This window comes from Sabethes cyaneus, chromosome 2 (assembly GCF_943734655.1).
Source record: "Sabethes cyaneus chromosome 2, idSabCyanKW18_F2, whole genome shotgun sequence".
In the NCBI taxonomy this organism is placed as follows: Eukaryota; Metazoa; Arthropoda; class Insecta; order Diptera; family Culicidae; genus Sabethes; species Sabethes cyaneus.
This window is the reverse complement of record NC_071354.1, coordinates 181,993,471-182,018,047: the sequence shown is the minus strand read 5'-3', so window position 1 is coordinate 182,018,047 and position 24,577 is coordinate 181,993,471. Positions and strand designations below refer to the sequence as shown.

The window sequence follows — 24,577 nt, the reverse complement described above, 5'->3', positions numbered from 1 at the left end:
AATGCTCATTATTCGATGTTATTAGTGCACAAAGGGGTAGACAAATTATCACTTCGTGACCGATTATCTAGACGATTGCCACACCCATTTTCCATGAGAGTCGACACTGTTTTAATGCGATGGAAGACTGTCACTGAACTTACAGCGGTGTAGTGCAGGACGGTGTAGATATGTTTCTCTTTCGTTTCAAGTTATATCTCGTTTTTAACCATATATGGGCACATAGTCAACGAGACGCGAACATTACTTGTGATCTTTGGTATCTTTCAACCTACCCATTCCTCTCCACTACCTACTCCTTCACAAACATTCGAAGGATTACGGACTCGAGGCAGGTTCAGACGTATGTGTATTTTATAAAACAACATCTTACACTCCCTGCGGGGTTCTTATTGGCAAGTGGTTGGATGGGGGACGCTGTGTAATTTCGGATATGCAAATTTGATTGAGGTAGAATAAATCTAGTTCAATGCAAACAAAACGAGCTTTACTTTCACGAGAATATCGATGTGAACGACACTTTTACCCATGGGTTGAGCAATGAGAAGTGACATCTGGTTCGCACGGGTTATAGGACACGATTCCGAATGTCCACCACCGTTGTGGTGAGCGGTGCGAATTGCTTTTGACACATGCCATTTTCCTGTTCACAAAACTACATGGCGCCAATTCTCTGTCAATTACCTCCAAAACAATCGTCTCTGTCGTGATTGGCGCGCGCAGACACGCGCTAAAATAAGCCATTCGTCGCGACATGCCATTAGCATGTTGGTTGCAAGGGATCGTTCGTATCTGTACCTGCATTGATGCTAAACGCTTCAGAAATTCAACATCGAATTATCGCATTTAGCGTTCATCATCTAGAGTCCGACTGCAGCCAGCTACTTAAATGGTAAAGTGCAGCAATGGGGTCATCGTTAATTTGTTTAAATCCATTTTGGGGTCAAATGAAGATTTCTTTTGCGTTGCGGTTATTTTATGATATGTAAACGATGCTGACTTTTAATAATGTTCAAAAACTATCTTTATGTGTATATTATATTTGGGAACAGCTTACCCAATATAAATAAAAATAAATTATATGTGGGAGTTGCATACCAGCTGACTGTTGATCTGCGTTTATTCCTCGTGACCGAACCGAACGCGTCAAGATCGGTGCATCCTCAAAACAGAAAACAAAACTTATTGCTTCCTGCCTAGAGCATTCGCAACATGTCGTGATGAGTTCGTAGAAAGGAAGTTTGCGGCAAACAATTGCACACATCCATCCGCGGATAATGAAAACAAATCGTTTTCGAAAGCGACCATTCGCACTTTTGTTCTGACTGAGGATGAAAAGCAGATGAGCCTCCTATACACCTATAGACATTTTCGCGAAACCAGACGTTTCAAAACGGAAAGTGGTGTTTTTTTATTTGTTAATCCGCTTGCTATATGGCCAGGGACAGTTGTCCGAAAATATATAATTTATGTTGTTTATATGGCGGCATCGTTTCGATTTGTAGAGTGTAAATAAATAAAAAATATTTATTGACTGTAAACTCACTCACACTGACATTGATATCGTGCGCGGCATAATACAATTGTTGTTATTTCGTCACATTTCTGGTCCTTTTTTATAGGTTTAAATCGACCAGTTTATTTGCGATCCTAACAGGTTTTTAGTGAAAACAACAATTTTGCTGCGATACTAATGTATTTAAACATCATGTAAAACGTTTCAGTCTACTTTTTGTCGGACATCTTCAAACAAAAAATACACGGTTCGATTGTTTACTCCCGCGAATTACCGGAGAATATCATTTCTTTTTATTTGTGTGGCCAGCAATGCCAGCGTCTTGTTCTATTATAATATCGCTGAAAATGAACGGCTTACCGATTGTTATAAAACTATTCTACAATACCGATGAAATGCAATGCAATGTGAAACTAGTTTACAATACCAATATTTATCTTCTCGAACCAAATAATTCTTTGCCAAACGCATCTTTCTGCAGATTACATTCTTCGAAATAAAATCAGGTGTATAACATAAAATGTGGCTTGAGGTTAATTTCACCGAAATCTCAGCATGAGCCACTCACTCGATAAGCAAACTACAATGTCAATGACACCAGAGCAAAGCTTCATTCTAAAAACAGCGACATAAAGAACATCATTATTTCAAAATAATCCTACAACTTGTAAAATAAAATGATAGCTCAATCAATCACAAGCAGCTCAAAACACGTAAACAAACAACACAGGGAAAAATAGGTGACCGCTGGCGCAATTTTTTTGAAAAAAATCATGTAAAATGATAAATTGCCTTATATCGAGGTAGGGTTTATTTCTAATTCCCGTCGTAGTAAGTAAAGCCATTCTAATTTTCATCATTTGTTGGGTGGATTTAATGAATACCCCAAAAATTCTTGTGCTGATTTGACTAAAACACGCTTACCTTCCGATCCGTGAACTTTGAAATCACTGAAAAGCGATTATTAAAGCATATTATTGAAATTACGCAACTGACTTTATTTCTTAAATTCGTCGCACCGTTTTAAAATCCGTCCATCAAAATTTTTCATCGTCCGAACTAAAAATCACAACCATGTTTACGAAGCTAACGCGCATGTATTTGTGTAGGACGGCAAGAAAAATGTTATTCTGCGAAATTTCTGCAGGTCAGGCAAGTTTTCGTGGCTGTTGAATAACGACAATGCCTTGCGTGAGTTATTTTTATTTATGAATGACGGAAATTAAAATAATTAGACGACATTTTCTTCTTCGTCGCACGAAAAAACGTAGGAAATTTGGCTGGTAGAACTTCTTTAATGATAAAAAGCATTTGAATAGATCTCAGTTCACTTTGATTCATCGTGTATGGTAGACAACAAAATAAAATATTAGGGAATAACTAGTTTTGAATTGTGTGTCATAAAAATGCTGATATTTTTAATAATTTGTGTTGGATAGGACGAAAATAGGCAATTACGACGAAGCAGCAACATACCCTACCCCTGCAATACTTTGAAGTCACATGATGTTTTGTTATTTCCTTCAAATTAACCAGAAAGTATCAGTCATTAGCTTTTTATTGGAGAGCCCAATTTCGGAAGCAGGTTTTAGGCCCAAAAGCGAGGTTCGATTTATAAAAATATATTCACTGCATTCTTCTTGCCAATCTGAACACAGCGAATATATTTTCATGTACAGAATTTATGTTTCAAACAGAAAAACTGCTTTTAAAATTGGCAGAATCGATGACGGCTAATTTCATCTTAACGCCGCCATATTTCTGGCAAGAAAACGAATATTTCTGGCTTCATCTTGCAGATAATATTTGTTTACTTGCAGATAAAAACAAAACACCATGCGTCTTCATAGTTTCTAACTTTATTTCTTTAAAAAATATACCAAAAAAATCAATTTCTAAAATTCCTAATTCTTCATATTTCATAAGAAAAAATATAGAAATGGGATTCTGTTTGGTCCTTAAACTACAAAAGCACAAAAAACGATTTTTTGCATTGCAAAAACGTTTGAGAATCATTCCAATATCTTTTGGGAAAGCTCATAAAGTACCTTACTTAAATCAATTCACTGCACAGTGGTCCAAACAGCGAAATACGTGATCGTGTGATATTGCGCCGAAAAGTGAAAATCTCCGAAACTTTAGAAAATAACATATAGTAATGTTTTACAGAAACGTTGATTTTAGCAAGATAAACAACTTTCTAGAACACTATGAACACGTAAAAATTGACCAGAATAAGTCAGCGTTTAAAAACTGTTTTGAAAGGGTTGTCCACGAATAACGCTTTATAGATAATTTCCATGAAGAGATACAAGTATGGTGTCTTTGTCAAAGCTGTTTGTATTGATATTTACTACAACTTTGCTAAAAATACGAAACCTGTATCTCGAATATACGAGAAAATAAATTTCGTATCTCACTTTTAAGGGATTTCTCTCACAAGAAGGGGCTTGTTATACCAAGAAATGTTCCGAAAGACACTACAAGCGAAAAACTCCACGTTTCGGCGCAATATCGCACGATCACGTATTTCGCTGTTGGAACCACTGTGCAGTGAATTGATTCAAATAAGATACTTTATGAGCTCCGTTCCTATGAAATATACTAAACTCGTGTTTTTAGTGTTTGACCTTGAAATGCGGTCAGGCATTAATATAAATATTTTTTGAAACGGTGGTTCCACAATTGATGGAGGGACGGTAGGGGAAAGTAATGAAAATTTTTTGACGGGGAAAGAGCGGGAAGGTGAGGGGGGGCGGTTATTGGTAGCTACGCTTAACAAGTAGTCGTTGTGACTCCTACCTTTTGTCCAATGCTGGAAGGAGCATGGGTCGGACCAAGCTATAATCTAAGACTATAATACTATAATAGACTATAAACTAATGCTGTTACAGAAGGGCCAAAAGGGATTGGGCGGACCCACAAGCAGAGGCACTTGTGCGCATTCCGGGGTTATAAGAGTCGCCTCCAGCATTAGGATCCTTCCATGTAACAATCATTATTGCTGTACCAATTTTAACCCACGTGATGATTTGTTTGTTTTAACTTGAGAAGTGCTATATTTGCTTCAGACCTTAAGGATTCAGTTGGCAATCCACTCCGTCATCCAGCCTTCCACATTTATGATATCAATAATAATACTGTTATATGATATTAAAATGAAATCTGGTATATATTTGTAAAAATAGAACAATCTCACCAGCAGTCCTTCGTATGGAATAGAGTAGCGTCCTTTGAGGTTCCATAGGTGCTTCTAATAGTTAATTTAATTTTTGGTATCCATGTGCAGTATTAAAACTCGTATTGACCAAAGTGTTTGCTATATAGCAGGAGATGCTTCATAAGCTAAAACGAAAAAAATAATTAAAATAACTTATTAGGCTTACCATTAGCACAGACAAACAGACATAACACTTGTTTTCCATTCTTCGTACCGATTAAACCGTCATTACAGATTTGGGCCTAGTTGGGAATGTCTCCGTTTTGGTTAAAGTGACGCTTTTTGACGAAAGAAGAGGAATTCCCCATAAAAATACTCGCTATTTCGAGGGTTAGCCATGTTGCTATTTGATATTTGAGAATATCGATGATAGATGGTGCTAGTGTTCAGGCTAAATGAGGTACGATAATTTTTGTTGATTTTTCTGCCAAGAGTTATGTCTGTTTGTCTGTGCTATTAGCTAGGCTGTGTGGCTCCGCCGTCTGCCCAAAAACGCGGTTTTGAGATCAGGCAGTTGGGAACCACCCAGCATCGCACCTCCTAGCTTGGCTACTCAATAGAGCATTACCAGGTATGGCCACGTGGAGGCGCTAGGTAGGGGCTTGGTGTGGCTAGAGCTATATTGGACGCTCCTCATTTGCTTTCCCCATTTCATACCCACATTTATTTTTAGCCTAATTCATTCGCCTAAACTACGCTTTGAGTCTAACGTAGATTGCCTCCGCCGGCAAAGTTCCTGCCAGGGCATGTTCGTTCACTTTGACTCAATGTTGATTTGACAGTACCGTCTCAGTCGAGCAGAATTTGACAAAGTTATATATGGGACATTTGTAGAACCAGTTATTATCTACAATTTTTCTGAATAAAGTTTTACTGTATCTTTTGTATTTATGGTGCTACAATGCTAGTACCTTATTAGCGACTAAATGAATGCTCATTTAGTTACTAATGACGTACTAGCATTGTAGCATCGTAACTACAACAGATACAGCAAAACTTTATTCAGCAAAATTGAAGATGATAACTAGTTCTACAAATGTTCCATATACAACTTTGTTAAATCTTGCTCGGCTGAGACGGTACTGTCAAATGAATCAAAATTGAGTCAAAGTGAACAAACAAGCCCTTCCTGGCTATGATGTAAAACCGATCTGCGAAGCCTAGGAGTTGGCTACCTCCTTCGCCGCGTCTTGTAGGGATTCGAGAGTGAACCCCGAAATGTGCACGAAACACATCACTCGATCCCACTTAGCTCTGATCACTCGTGTCAGTTTGTTCGGAAAACCGCGTTCGTGCCATTATTGTCTTAGCTGGTCTCGATCGACTGTATCGTTGAAGTCAGTAAAAATGTGATGCGTGGGTTCGGTGACTCTCGATATCTCTGCGAGATCTGTCGCACACCTAGACTCAGTAATAGCAAAAAAACGCTATCGTAAATTTTTTTAATAAAATATAATTGACCAAACCTCGTGATTTTAGTCATGACCTTGAAATGCGGTCAGGCATATGTTAATATTTTTTGAAACGATGGTTCTACAATTTATGAAGGGTTGTTAAGCTGTCCAAATCACGGCAAAATTTTGCCAACTTCGGTGCTTTTGTTTAAGTATGTATGTTTACGAAATTTCATGGAATTTTCGTTCTCTTCGAATTGAATCTGTACGATCATTTTGAAAAATCGCAATTTTATCTCATTCGTGTGAGCAAAATTGAATAAGGATTCGCTAAAATTAATATTTTAAATCCTTACTTGTAGTCAACATTAAAAGTGAGCAAAGAGATAAACTTTCTCTTTATTACAGAGAGAAACATGTGATGCCTTAATCATAAATTTATCATTAATCAACTCCTTATATATAAGTCATCGGTGCTATATTCTAAGAAAGACCGTAGACCTGTTAGATTTTTTTCTATCGCGAAAGCCACATCAAATAAACGACCTTGCATTATCTTATGAGAGTAATAAATCATTGTAAATAATGTCCATCTGGTGACTTGAATGACAGGTTTGCCTTAGGTAGAAGCTGTCGACTTCGCCCATCGTGGCGACATGCGTCTTTAACATACCGGTAGAGCAACGCTCGGAAATCGTTCATAAACTATGACATTGAATTTATAGGTCTTGTAATCCGCATCGTCGTAACAATTAAGATGACAAATGGTTTATACTCGTCTTTTCGTTTTTTTCTTTTTTTCTGTTGGTGAGTAACCTGGCAAAAATAATAAATATGTTACAAAACAGAAAACTGCCTGCAAAAAGACTTGTGATGACAGTCACATTTTACCCAAGTATCCAAGCGGATGTCGCACATGAAACTTACAGACTTAAAAGGAAAAACTTCTCACTGTTGTATGTATCGTCTTGCTTGATGTAGGTCAGCTTGACTGCGTCTGATTGCTTTGTTTACTCTTACGACTGGGGCCAATCTGCTGATCGATGTCATTCTATTTAGGGGATCTTCGCAAAATTGCAGTCATGTATCATGTTGTGGCAAATTCTGAAGTCCTACACCCACCGGGTGATTCAAAGTTACCTGACCGATGCTAATGAATTCAAGCGGACAGTGAACTTTTGTTTGCAGTAATAAAACGGGCAAACAAATTGGACACAGATAAAAGTTAAATTCGCTTTCAAACTCAGCAAGTTTAACATTACATAGAACGTGCCGGGAGCGAACTCGTTGCGGATTTCATTCTATGCTCGCCGGCCGATTGTATTCTACCGATTTTCAACGGCAACAAAAAATTGAGACGTTAGTTATTTATTACTGAGGTGACTCATTCCGACAACTCATACGTCGCTAACGGTCATGCAGAAATAGCGCAAAAAATATCTCCTTTGTAATCGTTGTAACACTGCAGGCCTGGTTCCGATATGGTTTGTCTGGAATACTAATACAACCGAATCGTTTCAGCCGGTCCCACAAACGCTGAACTGGACAGTGCAGTGCAGCGGTGGGTGATCAAGAAGGGCGCGACTCTCAGGGAATGGAATCTCTTCTGACTGTTGCGTTGCTCTGACTGTCTTTCGACGTTGAGGGGTGAAGAAATGGGTTATATCTTATCGAGCTTCAGGTGAAAATCGTTTGCGGCACAGTTCCGGCGAACTGTGGAACACGCGGGTATGATGTCACCCTCATTGAAACTTAAGCATTCTGTTATCGAATACTTGTACTTAGTTTGCGATTGGTACTTTGTAAAATCGGAAAACGCAAAGTAATGACATGGCTTTGCTTATAGTTTTTGATGAATATTTCTTTAAAAGAAATTAAACATCTATAATAAGGCGATAAATTTTGAATGAATGTGAGTTTAATAACATTAGACACAAAAAAGTAATTGTGCTTTTGCAAGCTTTACCGCTTTTTCTCTTAACTGGTACTAATTTATCAATTAATTAAAACAAAAAAAACAAAGAAACAAAAATTGCTGAATCCTGAAAGCATGCAACGGCAATTGCAAGCGACATTGGAATTGAAACTTGTCCTATCAGCGTGAATTGGTCACAGACATTGCACCTGGAATCGTAATGAAATCAACAATTGAACATTGGCAATCAAACTCAAAATTAATAAACCAGAAACAAACACCAGCACTGTTGAACCTACAATTTTTTTCCTGGCTTGCGTTTCGGGATCAGCGCTAATGAATTGAAGGGGAGTCAAGGAGGGTACACAACAGAGCAAAAAGTCTCCTCCACTAGATTGAGCGCTTGACGAGAAACGGAATATCGGGAGCTTGTACGCCCGGACTCGAGAAAAAACAGGTTTATGTTTTATTCATCCAATACATACAAAATCGCACGTAGCTCACGATGTATTCGATTTGTATTTTTTTTTTTCAAGAGAGAAAACTTAAACACGCTTGCACTGGATGTTGTTGCCCGATCAATAGACTTATCCATTGACAATTTCGTAATCTAAAAGTCGTTGAATGCTGTTAATTATTCGCCGTAAATACATTTATCAAACTTAATATAGGCACTTGGCCAATCAAGAAACTCTAACAATAATCAATTTATTGAAACTTCACACTTTAATTCAACCAATGACGGCTTTAGGTCTCATGATGAAGAGTCATGCACAAGGTCATTGAATTATTGGCTTGCGATTTGTACAAATAATGCGCGTGTTTGTGACTTATTTGGCCGGTCGGCTGCCCAAAATTCACTCCTACTCTTTCCTCGACTCTTCGCGCTGGCTGTACGAAGTACGATACGATATCCGCGTCTCGTGTACTGGTTGAAAATCGTGACAAAAATTTTGCTGGCTACATTGAAGCTGATTGATCACTCGTCGGTTTAATCAACCTCCGAGTCGAGTGGTATGATTTGTAACGGTTACTAATTCCAGCGACGGTCGAACCATATGAGGCGGATGTTATGTGGGTGATCCCGTGTTTCATTTCATTGCTCGTTTAGATTATTATTCATATTTGTCATATGTGTATGTAAACGAGTATTGAACAGGTGAGTCTCGAACGAAAATGAAATGCTTTTGAAATTGATTTCCACAGCAAATAAAAGCTTCTCATTCGGAGTCAGGTAACAAAAAAAAAAGCTTGACTCTGTTCAAGAGGTACTTGTTTAACTCTTCACTAATAAAGTTGGTCATCAACGACATTCTCGTTCGTATGAGTCATCACATCGATACGTTTGGTCCCTCGCTGTTCCAGTCAGTACTGAAACTAAATGACCAGTCGTAAATGTAGGAGCCCGCAGCACGTTATACAAAAAAATACGTTAACATAATTCATTATTCTTTTTTTTTTAATAATTTTGGCCAATTGTATAAATTTGTAGTCATTTGATATCTGCATCCAGATTAAAATTTTTGTCTTTTTAATGCCTCTTTTTCATAGGGGAAAAAGTTTCCTTTTGTCATATTTATTTGACTCGTGCTTTGATTTACTAAATCATGTTCGAATGAGTCGAGCTTTGCATAGAAAATATTCTTGAAGAGATATTTTTTCGGGAAGCTTTCCCATACCTTAACTATTATTCTAGTCAACCCGCAACGGATGCATGACTGACTACCTACTTATTTCCTGAAACTTTGCCTTTCTGCCCAACGTCAGTTCTCAGTTCTGTTAGCAGCACGAACGACTGTTAGGTGCGCTACAACTGCATATGCGATAAACGCAATCGTTCCGGAATTCCACTTTGTCGGCGATTTTTATTACTTTCGTGCACTCGTATCAGATATTGTCAATGGTACATGCACATCTGTCGGTTTTAATGATAATTTTAGTCGTAATCGAAGTCGAAGTTCAATGTCATTTAGATAAGAATTTCACCGTAAATATTCAACTTGGCATTGAAATTGGAGAAACAACCTGCTTTACGAATAATTGTAAATTATAAATTAAGCATTTTGCCTTATAAATGGTTTAAACTTAGAAGCAAAAACCATCAATGATGGGCACGGTAGCGTTTGACTATACAAGGAGCTAAATATACTACCTGTTGATCGGCCACTAGCCGATGGTGATTTATTGCTTCAACTTTTTCACACTTCGCAAAGCGATGCGTCGTACATACTTTCAGGCTTCTTTAGTAGTCAGCTGTTGCTGCTAGTGAAGATCGCCATTTATAGAGATTCTTAATGGCGACATATCGTTACACATATTGTAATGCCGGCTAGTCGAGGAGCTACACATTAGTCCGTTTTCGAATGGCGAGAGCTCTGGCGCCATTGATATTCACCGTCTTGCAATCACCCTTGCTCAATCATTCGGTGCCAGTTCCCCTGCACAGATCACAGATGCACTGCCTGGGGCCACTTGTCCCAGTTCTATTTTGAGGTGGTCTCCTCCAATGATGATGCCGGAGAGCTAATGCCATTTTCCATTGAAATTCAAGGCATCGCAAGCCATCTCTAAATCTAAACACTACACTCTTGTGCGGGTTTCCCCACTAATAGAAGTATGTAGAATAAACGGTGAAAATGGTGTTCACGGAGAAAACAATGGTGACTATTGCAGGCTGGTTGCCTGCGGTGTGGAGTCCGTCAACGCAGGTCCATGTTAGGTTATCCGAGGTGACGCGTGACTGCGATAATGATCGGCTCTGCAATAAACTGTGTGTGCTCCTAATCATATGCAAATTTTGGACCTCACTAACAGCAACAAGTGACGTGCGTAAAGTGCAAATACATGCGACCGCTGCAGTTCATTCAGCATATACCAGTGTGAACCAGAGCGCGTGTTCACCGGAACACACAAGTGGCAGCGAACTTGGAACCATGTTGAATGTGCTGCAACGTAGTACATGTGTAATTATTAGTTCTCTGCGGCTCCATTTGCCTATCGGTACTATTTCCAGCGCGACACCCCGCCCGTAATGGATGATATTGCTGACTACCGATGTGTTATTGCTGGAGTGGAATATGACTGGTAACCTGAATAATTTTGTTTATGCGACAAATCAGTTCCAAAGTATATACCTAGTTCCGAAAAAGCGTTGGAGCGTAACTGGAACAATGGTTGATATGAGACAAATATGGCTTCACGAATAATGGTTTTGGAGGTTTTCGAAGAAAGATTTTTGTAATGCAGAAATTTTACTTAACTTTAAGGCATTTCCCAAAATTATCGTACAAATTTGGGTCGAAGGGTCCTAGAATTCTATGAAATTTTGTATACGTGCATATTTGTTGCGCTTATGAATTAAAACAATATTTAAAAAATCCAAGGTTAGATCAACCTCATGTTTTTGTATTGACTTATTGATGTAGTCAGAATAATTTTTTATAACGATTCGTCTTTCCTAGAGGTGTAGGAAATGCTAGAAGAAAGTAATGAAACAAAGTTGTTGATAGGTAGTATCTCCACAGCGAGACAATATGTGAAGGTGAAATAGCGACAAATTTAGATCGGCAAGGGTCATTAAAAACAACACCTATACATTTGTAGTTGGTCTTTGATACAATACTGACCCTCTTCGTTATAACTAAATACGATCCATACTTTATTTCGAGTTTTTAAACGAATTATATTTCCAACCGTTGAAATTTGGCACGATAAAAATTCTACAATTCTTGCCTCTACATATACAATACACCCATATGAGCAGATAAAATATTTCGGCATTGAAGCAAAGTTTTTATTGTAGTTGGTGTCAAAGTTGGTTCTAATGCTATTTTTTTGTAGAAGAAGAAATACCATAAACGAAGAAATGCAGCACCCTACGTGTTGATTAAATAACTTATCTCTGCTAGTGATGGTGGATTTTAAACAAGTCGTGTCGTCGTCGTCAGCAGCATAGAGCCGGGATGGCTCCTGCTGTTTCAAGCAGTGGTCTCCATTCAACTCGATCTTGGATTCGCCAATTTCCCAGTCGTCTCAAAAGTCGCAAATCGCTTTCGACCTGGTCGAACCATCTTGTACGTCGAGCCATCCTTTTCCTGGTGCCGGTGAGGTTGTTGAAGAGAACTGTTTTCATCGCTTTCACTGTTGGACGGCATTCTTGCGACGTGTCCGGCCCTTCCGTAGCCAACCGAATTTCGCTAGATGTACGTTGGAAATCGCTCCAAGCAATGCCTGTAGCTCGTAATTCGTACACTTCCGCCAATCTTTGCTTTCAGTTTGTACTCCGGCAAATATTGCCCGCAGTACCTTCCGTTCAAACACGGCAAGGACGCGTATATCCTCCGTGAGCAACGTTACGGCTTCAAGTACTGGTTTAATAAGGGTTTTGTACACTGTCAGCTCCGTACGGCGACGTATGGTAGGCCTGATTTTCCGCTTGAATGCGCCGCTGGATCTCCTTACTACTGTTGTTGTCAACGGTCAACAGCGATCCCAACAAGAACCCATCTAACACTTCTAGTTCGTCGCCGTCAACGGTTACTGTCCGTGGGAGGCACGCGTTTGTTTCCTTTGAGCCTCTTCTTTTCATGTAATTGATCTTCGACGCATTTATTTTTAGCCGTATCCTTCTAGACTCTGCTTTCAGCCTGGCGTAGATTGAGTCGCAAAGCTCCTGCAAAGCCTAGGAGTTGGCTTCTTTTAGTGAAAATTATGCCTCTCGGTTCAATGCTCACTCGTCAGATTATCAGATCACCCCCTCAAGAGAAGAGCAATGTTGAACAGTATGCAAGATAAGCCGGCACCTGGTCTCAACCCTTCCCGCGTCTCAAAGAGACTCGAAAATGTCCCAGAGATGCCCACGAAACCACATCACTCGATCCCATGTAGCTCTAATCAGCCGAGGTAGTTTATCCGGAAAACCGTGTTCGTGCATCCATAGCTGGTCTCGATCGACTGTTGGCTGCTTTGAAACCAATAGAGATGTTATGCGTGGGCACGTTGTGCTCCCGACATTTCTGCAAGATCTGTTGGATGGTAAAAATTGGTCCATAGCTGCGCGAACCCCCATGAAGCTAAGCTCGCTTGGCAATTCCCTACGAAGCTGTGGACTATCGGATGCTATTTTATACATGTGTCGCTTGATTCCTTTTCATCAATCCGGATTGGTTCAAAGGTTATACAATATCTGCGAATCACAGGTCCAGGAAGAATAGCTTGGTTCGAATCCAGTTATAATTGGTTCAATCCGCGGATTTTCCAGCAAACTCCAAACCTTAAGTGTTGCTTCAATGACACTCCTCAATCTAATTTTCTGCTCTTTCCTCTCCACGTCTTGTCTCGCCTTTAACATTAAATTTCATTACCTCTACAATTTCCTTTGTCTCTTGGAAAGATTATCGTTATAAAAATTCAAGCTTAGACATCGCTTATTTTACAAATTCATAACTCTTGAGCCCAATACAGTAGGATTTCGAATTTGGCAACAAACAAACCGTGCCAAAATCGAGACCCTTTTTTGGTGGAAAAAAATTGAATGTAAATGGTTCAGAAATTGACTAAATATCATTAATCAACGATTGCAACCATTTTATGTTTAAAAAGTCCGCCAAGAGCTATCCGTCCGGTGCAAATAAGTTATTGACACCCTGCGGTAAGACGTAGTCCTACGGCAATAAAAATATTATTGTTCGAAACCACATAACTTTTTTTCATGAACATACTGAGGGCATCATTTTTCGTCATTTAAAGGATGTATGCGGAAACTGATTGATATTTAAGCATATTTATGGATGTGAAATATCTTGTGTTGCCAAAAACGAATACTTTTGTTGCCAAAATCGAGGTATGCCAAAATCGAGGCATGCCAAAATCGAACCGTGCCAAATTCGAAATCCAACTGTATCCTGAAACAAAATCTATGGGATGAAAATGCTAGCAAATTTTCTTAGCATTCCAGTAAAAATACCGGAAAAGGATTTACACAAAAAGTTTTCAACGCGATGGAAAAATGCAAAGAAAAGTAACAAAAGCTATGTTCATTTATGAAAATTTTCGGAACATGATGGTGTAGTTGATGTAAACATATCACGACAGCATTTTTTATTGTAGCTGAGTTATGGTCGCAAAATTCTATTTACATTAACATCAACCCCAACCTTAAAAAACAAGTACCGTAGAGCAGAGGATTTTTTTTTATTAAAATGTAGGCACATTTTCCTCAGCAAATTTGAAAAAATATCACTTGGGAAAAAATGTTTGCAAAATTTTCTACGCCGGTGGAAAACTCCCTAGAAAAGTCGAAGACCTTTGTTCTAAATCATGGTAGATTTTTGAAATATTCGCCAATTTTTAATCTTTCAACGGTGAAAATTTCACGATAGCATTATTTTTTAGCATTATTTTTTTTTTTTATTAGTGAATTATTTCCTAACTTTTTTTCTTCATCCTCTAGTAGTATGATGTAAATCGGCATAAGAACTGACAACTAAAGATATTATCCTGTATTCACATTTCCTTTAAAAAAAGATGGAAAGCATCGTTTGTACTAGATTCATCTTTGATGCGAAAAGTGTACTTGATGTGCTTGAAAATAAAATAGCATAACACTGTCTGTCTGGAATTAACAATAAATATCGTATGCATGTTGAATGGTTTATGTTTCTCACTCCTGACGAAAGGGTTCTTTAGAAATGCAGGTTAGTCGAACCCAGTTCTAGTAGGGGAGAAAATTGTGGCTAGAGAGGGATACTCTTGCTATATAGCATAGCTGTCAGAATGAAAATCTTAAGAATATTCACCTAACATTACGTGTTCAAGTAATTTAGCAAAGTGCAAGTTTGGAAGGCACAGTGAGTGGTTTATTTGTAGTACAATCTGACAATTAGAGATTAAATTATACATGTAAAATTATGCATGTAAAGTGAAAATTAAAAAAGTTATGTCAAATCTCGGCATCCTCTAGTGCTCGAATCCCTGATATTTTTTCATTGCTATGATAGTACAAGTTTTTCAAGAACAGTTGAAAAAGAAGTTAAATAAACCAGTGATAATAACAATAAAGCAACCATCCAATATTACACTCATTCATCAAGAATTCAATTGAATCTTTTTGTCTCATTTTATTTTAAAAAAAATATTTTCCTGAGTTGCACTCGGGGCGGATTAACTACTATATATAATTGTTAAATACATATCACTAAAGTTGTGAAACAACTTGTTTCTGCAAAGTAATCCAAGTGATAAATTTTTTAATGTAACAACATCACGAAGAAAAATTAACTACACTTGCCAACACATTCATTGAGGATTATTTCTAATAATACGCCATCAGAATAAAAAATAGTAGGTATCTATTTTAGGACTGGCGCATTGGCGCGCCAAGTTGCGAAAAATCAAGTTCATATATTTATAGCCCTCCGGTGCTTTGCATAGGGCAAAAATATTCTAATGAACTAATAATGGTTACCAACAAATTTATTTTTGTCACATTTTTCGGACTCAAACGAAAAAAGAAAACTTTTTTATTGTGCTTTTGTAGCTTCCTGCTAACGCGACGACACTCGGAATGTGCGTGGAAGTATTTACATGTGTTTGCTGATATTCACATATTTTTGTACGATTTATAAATAATTCCATACACCTACTTGAGAGCCACGCGATATTTATTTTCCCAGTATATTCGCCATAGATTTTCCTCAAGTGATGCTGCATAGTAGACGCCGAGCTTATTTATTCCCAACAGATTGGCAATCAGTTCCCATTAATGTCACCAACTTTTAAGTAATGTTCCTCAAGTTAGTCTGTACTGATTCGGATCCGTGTTGTATTACAAGTGAAAATACGTTGTTTTTGAGAATTTATGTTTCATCATAACTTGTCACGGTGTAGATCTATGCCGTCGTCGAATATTACTTAATCCCGCTCTGCGGGAAGAATTTGTGAAATTTTTATCGTCCCCTCCCGGTACCCTCCTGCAGCTAAACGATGTGTAGTAAACCGTGTAAGTTATTCAAAAGTTCTTTCTCGCAGGGCGAGTGAGTTAGACGGAGGGAGAGCAATAAATCTCGCCTACTACCGAGCACAACCTTGTCTTTCCTCGTTTAACGAGAAATTAAACTATGACTAATGACTTCGAGATGATGCGCTTCATGCTCGGATGATTGAAACTGTGAGAATATCTACATTGTAGAACATGATGTTAAATACGGAAACAGAATGCTCTTAGTGCAGCGTGTTTTATCCAATCGTCAAGATCTCAATTGTTGTCTCCTCAACGTCACAGTGCGTTGGGCTGTATCACGCTTTACCTGCATTAGAGCAGGTGTACTAGCATTGATGGCGTAGTATTCAGTTGAAGAAAACTGACATTCTATTTTCTTTTCCCGTCGAAAAATATTCGCTGGTGACGTAGCCGGGATTAAGCATGTATTTATTATGACAGACCAAAATCCGACACAGACTCTTGTTGGTGGCCGGCTGAAAAGAAAAAATAACAAAAACAAACGAAAATAATAACGAGGTTGATTTATGAACTGCTAGACGGGCAATTTGTCAGTCGGTCTAAGTCTGGCACGTGTTGATTGTTTTATTTTTTAGTGAGTTGAAAATTAAATTATGCTGCGCACCTATTGGCAGATTTGTGGCGATTTACTTGTATTTAGATCTCATATATTTTTATCATAATTTCGCAGTTTCACATCATCGTAAAGTTTTACTACTTTTATAAAAAAATATTACTGATGTAATTTTGCAATATTTGTTTTACTTTCGTTTATTTTCTTGGCGAGCTAAATATTTAACTTGACCTGTCGTGACGAACGTTAGATATGCCGTATTTGTATACATACTTGAAATAACGATAAACTGGTATTGTATTGTATGGCACCTTGCCTTGTTGTACGTCAGGTCAGCTAAACGTTTTTTTTCTGTTGAGTACATTCTCCACTGCGATCAGTAATTTGATCTATTGTAGCGCAGCTAAACGTTACAAACGTAACCAACAATATTTCACCAGCTCAGGATTTAACAAGTAACATATCCTTTTAATGGTGTTTTTATACCTTGATTGAGCATAATCCGTTTGAAGTCGTTTCGCTTAACTAAATCGTATGTTGCTTTGAAATATGTTAACTGATGATGAAATCTTCATTCTGCAAAGCTGCGAACAAGTGTTTCCTGCAGCAACCCCACATGTACCAAATATATAAAACTAATTGCTATGCAAAGTTAAGTTGAGGACGGCAATGATTCTGTAATTTCAAAATTTCAGCATTATTTACACGGCTACAAATCTTGGTAGGTATACGGAGCATGTATTTTTAGTGGTAATAAGCAACTCCAGTTCAAGTCATTATAGAAACTATCCAAGAAATCTGATTTAAATTCTACTAAAATAATAATAAAATAAATCATAGAGAAATACAAATTGTTGCTTTATTGCCTATCTATCTAACTTTCTCAGTACTGGCTACGTATTTACAATCTAATAACCCAAATCCATGCAACTTAGGGCAGAATCTGTCGCCGTTACTTATATTACTCTTGGTGATCTCCATGCAACTGCCCTGGTTTAAAGGAAAATTGACTGTAAACAGTAGCGGCATAAACATCAACAAAGTGCTCATTTAGATTAATTACATTCTTTGATCTGTAGCCGTCTGGCTGGTGGAATTATTGTCAGCGAATTGCCGTTCGCTGCTGCTCGCCAGCCAGTATCGATCTAGCGCAATACAAGTTGCTGTATGCTTCGTACCTATTCGGTTACTATTGAAGGCTTACCAGCCAATATGTGTAAACATCGTGTGATCCCCGTTGATAAGGCGCGCTCCGCCAACGGCCTATTAGACAACGTGCTTAATTTAGCGTTTGATTAGTTTTAGCCCCTTCAAGAATAATAAGAAGGGAATTAGCGTGCCGTAATGTAAACTGCAACACGAGCTGGGCTAAACATCGATAAGAGTGTTAATTTGTTTACGTGAAATTAAACTTCATCCGACGAGAAGTTGATGCTGTGCCGAAGTCAGTTGAAAAGAGAGATTCAAAATTGACCTAATAAAAAATCATAGTAAATCTAGTTACAGTACAAAATCGCTTATGCTATTCTTTGTAGATGTTTTTTTATAGGTTTATAATATTAACATCAACAAAGTTTTCTATGATCACTCATTGTGCAATTCGTCATTTCCAACCTGTCATTTATCACATTTTTGCTCTTTCTCTTTGCAGACATATTCCGGCCTGTTCTGCGTGGTGGTCAATCCGTACAAAAAATTACCCATCTATACCGAGAAGATTATGGAAAAGTATAAAGGCATCAAACGGCATGAGGTGCCGCCACATGTATTCGCAATCACAGACACCGCGTACAGATCGATGCTGCAAGGTTAGTTCCCATATCCAAATGTACCTACATAAATGTTTTTCGGAACCAAATTGATTATGTTCGGTAATTTACCGTAGTTGATTGTTCCTCGGGATCTCGAACTAAAAATTAGTTGATTGTCTGTAAGCGTATCGGTAAACAACAGCGAATCAAGATGGATCACAGATGTTATCTAAAATAAATTTGAATGCAGATTCGGCTTAAAAATTTTCAAATTGAGTTGCTTTTATTTTCAAACATTACACCTAGAATGAACTCTTGGAAGATCGTAATGACGACTTATTGTTGATGATGATGATTTATCTTATTAAAAGATATTACCCATAAATAATAATGCATAATGCAGGCAGCCTTAAGGCATTAGTTCATCACGAGATATGGAATCTCTAGCTGTCTCGAGGACTATCACGTGATGACGTTTTTGGCACTCTAAACTGCTTACAGACTCAAGAAATCAACTATAATTCTCTACTCACTTGAATGAACTCAACTGCAATTGTCGTAGAAAAAACAACAAGCTCCAAACCATCCAGAATATAATCAATCGCTAATGTATCCCTAGGTACTTGTTTCTTCGGATTAGAGACAAGCAAAGTCCCATTAATTCTTCCCGGGTCACACAGCTTGTTGATCGTCTTCTCGTGACACCGCTTAACACCAAACGAAGTGTTAACTTTAAAGAAGAAAAAAACTTCCTCTCAATAATGGCTATTGATTCTTCGGCGTGAATGCCATATAATCAAATAGCTCGAAGCGTTGTAATTTTCAGTTTCGTCTCTGTTGTGGCTGGCTTGAGTAAATTAAATACACATTTACTTAATCGAGCCCGTCACGATGGCGGCAACTCGAAGTTCGTCGTGAATCCAGCTGTTCAGTTATCCGCCAATAAAAACCGGAAAGTACTAACCAGACTGTTTAAAGGTATGGATATCAATCGTTGCTTGTTTGGGGGTCGATTACGCAGAAAATCGACCCGCACTCGCCGTTGGCTGCATTTGAAGTATATTGTCATCTCGACCCGAGATTGTTGTTGATGGTTGAGCATGTCTATCTGTGACAACGGTGATAATTATATCCATACAAGGCTTGTCCGGCCTATTGACGCGCTTGTCGATATATCGTCAGTGGCTCCGACACAGAGGTTAGCAATGCAACGGCCTGTGCAATCGCTAAAGGAGCGCGGATGTTTAATTAAAATGTTGCACACATATCTTGACAATTTCGGTCCGATTGGTGCCAGACTAGTCGATGGGTGAGTAACGCAGTAGTGGTATGTGGAGCAAAACGATTAACTCGACGGGAGAGCTCCTGGCACCAATTTTATCATTTTGTCAACAGTCGTCATTTGCATTAGTTGTTCGATTTCCAGGTCCGCTTTTGAACGTAACAATATCGAACGAAAAAATGCAAACTGTAGAGTCGGTCCAGCCCCGTGACTCACTTCTCATATGATAGCAGCATATGAAACAACGCATGCCTGGTCAACGGATAATTGAGTTTGATCATTAAACTTTTCGTATCTTCGTACGTCCGCTGTACGACGCGACGACGGTGCAATATTGCCAGCATTTATGGGAATTTTGCAACCAACCGGTTGCCCATACGTTTTGTCGTTACCACAAGTGGACAGACCTTGATGCGCGAAATATCACCACCGAAGGTGTATTTATTTGTTGCTTTGCAGTATGAATTAAGTGAAAGTTTGTGTCTTTACCTATGTTATGATTTTCGATAAGTAATAACCGCTGCGTATGGAAGTAAATACGCAGGTATTGCATAATTATCGAATCGGTAATTTCGATTTCCTTTGGGCCCAACTGTTCAGGATACTCAATTTTCCATGTTTGTATGCTTATTTTTTATTCTTAACGATCGACGGGACCGAAACCGAAAATATCGACATAAGTCATCTTAAATGCTACCACAAAAGCAGAAGAGTTTATTTTTTGCCTTACTGGACACTATGAGTGACTCATTGAAAAGGAATTTATACCTATGTAGTGAATCACGTCGTTCTGTATCAATCCCGAGGATAGCGGTTGACCGAGCGAGCAGTCATCGTTACATTTTTCTTGCAGTTCAAATACGTGCCACCTGCAGGGATTCAAGCACGCACATGTATGCAAATGCACGCGAACACGCGAGCAAATAGTATCCGTAATAAATTGAAATCAATTATCTTCTTTCTTAAAATATAATTAAAAATTAAATCTACAAATAGTTGTGAAGCGAAATTTTGAATATTTCCATTTTTTGACACATAAAAAAGCAAAACCATGGGTTTATACCGTCTTTAGACATTACCCTTCTTTATCGACAGACTTCGCAGCCGGCTGTTAAAGTACAGGAAAATTACGGGGCCAGTGTAACGATCCTACTGACTCTATCTAGCAAGCACGGCCTAGCCGAGATTCGAACATACGACGGTTGGCTTGTTAGACCAGCATCGTACCTCGAAGCTAACTGGGCGGTGACATATTACAATAACACACTACCGGTGGACACATAATTGTCTCATGTGACCTATTTATAATGTTTTATGTTTTAATATCTAGCGTTATATTTCCAATTGACCATTCCAATTCCAATACCTGGGAAAAGCTGGGAATCTTAGTCCGATACGTGTTACTACTAGAGACCACTGGTACCACTGAATATCCAGAAGTATCACGGGATATGATTAGGGTTATTAGAATATGGCTAGTTGGGAAAGGCTCAGATCAGGGCTCTTCTCGGTAGATGATATAATCCAACGAAACAACGCGAGCGCCGGCAATTATGCTTTGTCCATTACAACAACTTTCGCCGCGCGATTATGAATTCTCGTTTAGAAAACGCATGTGACGTATCTGGGCCAGAATTCGACACATATAAACTATATCTCAACTATAAAGGCTAAGCAAAAATATGCTATGGACCTTTATTGCTATAAATAAAACAGATAGACTAGTCCCGCGCGAATCCACGGTGCCAAAGATGGAAAATATTATGTCTGTGTCTTGGTGCTTTGATTTGATTTGACATTCTCTCACGAACCGTCACGTTAAAAACTTAAAAACTTTATTTCTCCGCGAATTCAGCGTAGTACGTGCACAAATTATGCAAGTAACGTATTTGGGCGGTATCAAATTCTTGGAGAATTTTATGAGTATAATTTATTGATACAACAATCACACGTTGCTAATCGGTTCACAATACCTGACAGTAAAAACCAGGCACAGTGAAACCAATGAAGCACTTCTTGAAGAGCTTAGTCCCTAAGTTGATAAGCATTTTCCCTTATCAACGCAAATATGTAGAGATATAGCAATATAAACTGTGGTACACAAATTAAACAATTAAACAATTTTAGCAATACTCGTTTTTCAACTTTGAGTGCGATTTTCTGTTTTTCGTTTTTTATCACAAAACAGTTGTGCTTCTAGTGGCAGCACAGCCCAAGTAACGATTTAAGTTTTATTATGTTCTTCAAATGGTTTTCAATACCAAGTTTAGACTCATTTACTTACTTACTTACTTATCGTGGTGCTATATCCTTTGGGATTTTGGCAGCATAACCATTTTCCGCCAACAAACTCGGTCCTTGGCTGTCTGTCTCCAATTTCTCGACTGTTCCACACTTTCCAGGTCTTGCTCCAATTGGTCTAACCATCGAGCACGCTGCGCACCTCTGCGTCTGATACCAACCGGATTCGAGGCGAACACCATTTTTGCGTAGTTGCTATCAGGTATTCTCACAACATGGCCCGCCCATTGTACCCTTCCAGCTTTAGCAATTTTCTGGATGCTGGGTTCGTCGAAGAGCTGCGCCAGCTCATGGTCCATACTTTTCCTCCATTCATCGTTCTTACTTACACCACCAAAGATGGTCCTACGCATATGACGTTCCAAAAACAGCCAGTACTTTCAAGTCTCCGTCGAGCATTGTCCATCTTTCGTGCCCGCAGAAGATTACCGGTCTTATTAGCGTTTTGTATGTGGTATATACGGTACGGTACGGGGGTGGAGCTTACTAGACCTTTAGGTCTTGTGGAGTCAATAGTAAGCACGACTTCTGGTAAGAATACGTCGCGAATTTCTCTGCTGCAGTTTTCCGACGTCAACAACGACCCAAGGAATACAAATTCGTCTACCACTTCGAACTCGTCCCCGTCGACAACCACACTATTGCCTATGCGAACTCTTCGGTTTGTCTTTACCTCGGTTCCACCTGCTAATAGATTGGCTTTAGACGTATTCACCACTAATCCAACTTTCACTGCTCCACATTTCAGTTTGGTATAGTGCTGATCAACCGCCTGGAACGTCCTTCCGACAATGTCCACGTCGTCAGCGAATTGGCTAGATTTATTGACGATCGTTCCCAGCATGTTAAACCTCGCACGTTTCATAACGCCTTCGAGCGCCGTGTTGAAGAGGAGACAGGAGATAGCATCGCCTTGTCGAAGTCCCGTGCGGGTTTCAAACGGGTTGGATAATGCGCCCGATATCCTTATACACTCAAGTCTTTTTTTACACGGTTTGTTTTTTTCGATTACTTGAGAACGCTGCCACTAAGGAACTATTTGCAATCTACGTGAGGAATGTCCAGCCACTCCCAAATGTATTGAGAGATAAATTAATGGTCCCTAAGTTACCCCGTTCTTAATATTCAAAAAACCAAACCGTGTAAAAAAAGTACTTGAGTGTACACCATCCTACGATGGATTAGGCAGTCAGTCTTGTCAGCTTTCCGGGAAAGCCGTTCCCGTCTATAATTTTCCGTAGCTCTTCACGGTCGATAGTATCACAGGCGGCCTTGAAATCTATGAATAGGTGGTGCGTAGGGACCTGGACACTTTTGGAGGATCTATCGCAGCACAAAGATTTGGTCCGTTGTTGATCGCCCATCCACAAAACCGGCTTGATACCTTCCCACGAATCTATTTGCTAGCGGCGATAGATGGCAAAAGATGATCTGAGAAAGCACTACAGGCGGCATTGAGAATGGTGATCGCTCGATATTTCTCACATGCCAGCTTATTGCCCTGCTTGTATATTGGACAAATTACTCCCTCCTTCCACTACTCCGGTAATTATTCTATTTTCCAAATTCTGACTATCAGCCGGTGCAGACAGGTAGCCATCTTATCCGGCGCATCTTGATAAACTCCGCTGCGATGCCATCTTTGTCAGCTGCCTTGTTGTTCTTGAGTTGCTTGATCCAGTTTATACCACTGCTAATAAAACTAAGAGATGCCAACAACTTTGTGGTAGTAACTATAAGACTGTTATACCGCCATAACCGACCCTTCAGGCGGTTTTTTCGGCGACAATCCATCTATCGAATCAGTGCCGAATTTAGGAACCGTCTCCACATTATCGGTCGTGAATTGCCCCAATTGCAAAGTAATAAAGAAAGATAGTATTTCCAGTTTTTTAACTCGATTTATTTGAGTTAAGATGAAATGAGGCGAGTTAAAAATCCCTTACACATAAGAACAGATTTGCTCGCTGCCAATACTGCGTAGAAACAAAGCGTTGCTTCGATCGGCCTATGCTGAATTAAAAGCACCGAGGTTACTCGCAGACGGTGGTTCCGTCACAGACAACGTGACAGCCCTTATCTCTTACAAAGCGCGAGCTTCGTGCGAACTGGCAGGCTACGAGACCTCAGCTGACTACATTCTGCAGAAGGCCTTATTTACAGCCGCTATCCGCCTTTTTACTTCACGGCTCACATCGTTGTTACATGTCACTAACGTACCAAAGTGAGCAAATTCGTCGATCACTTCAAAAGTATCTTCATCTATCACCACCGCAGTTTCAAGACCCAAAGGGCTACCACACTTTCTATCAGCCACCATATATATAATTTTATTTTGGTAAAATTTATGATAAGCCCTATCCTCACAGCTGCCTCCTTAAGACGCGTGTATACCTCTTTCACAGTTTTACGATTAACATCGATGATATTGATGTATGATATTGATGTATGATATTGATGCACGGTTGCCCTTCGAGTAGCACCTTTCAATTTCGATAGCCCGCCGTCATGCTTCCAAAACATCCAACGTCACAAACAAGTCCGATGCGTCACCCGCTATCTTGACGCTTAAATTTGAACCATCAAGGGTAGCACGTATCAGCCTAATCAGTATTGTTGAAAAAC

The 24,577-nt window shown here is 39.1% G+C and overlaps 2 protein-coding genes across 2 annotated transcripts in view; one reads left to right on the top strand and one right to left on the bottom strand.

Moving 5' to 3' along the window:
* The window catches only part of LOC128737532 (acireductone dioxygenase), a 389,037-nt gene that overhangs the window by 191,071 nt on the left and 173,389 nt on the right, over positions 1-24,577 (bottom strand). The window lies entirely within an intron of this gene.
* Positions 1-24,577, top strand: part of LOC128737517 (myosin heavy chain, non-muscle) — an 80,282-nt gene that overhangs the window by 30,356 nt on the left and 25,349 nt on the right. The window contains exon 3 of the mRNA XM_053832174.1: positions 18,270-18,426. Within this exon, the coding sequence (XP_053688149.1) occupies positions 18,270-18,426 (157 nt within the window). The remainder of the gene's footprint in view (positions 1-18,269; positions 18,427-24,577) is intronic.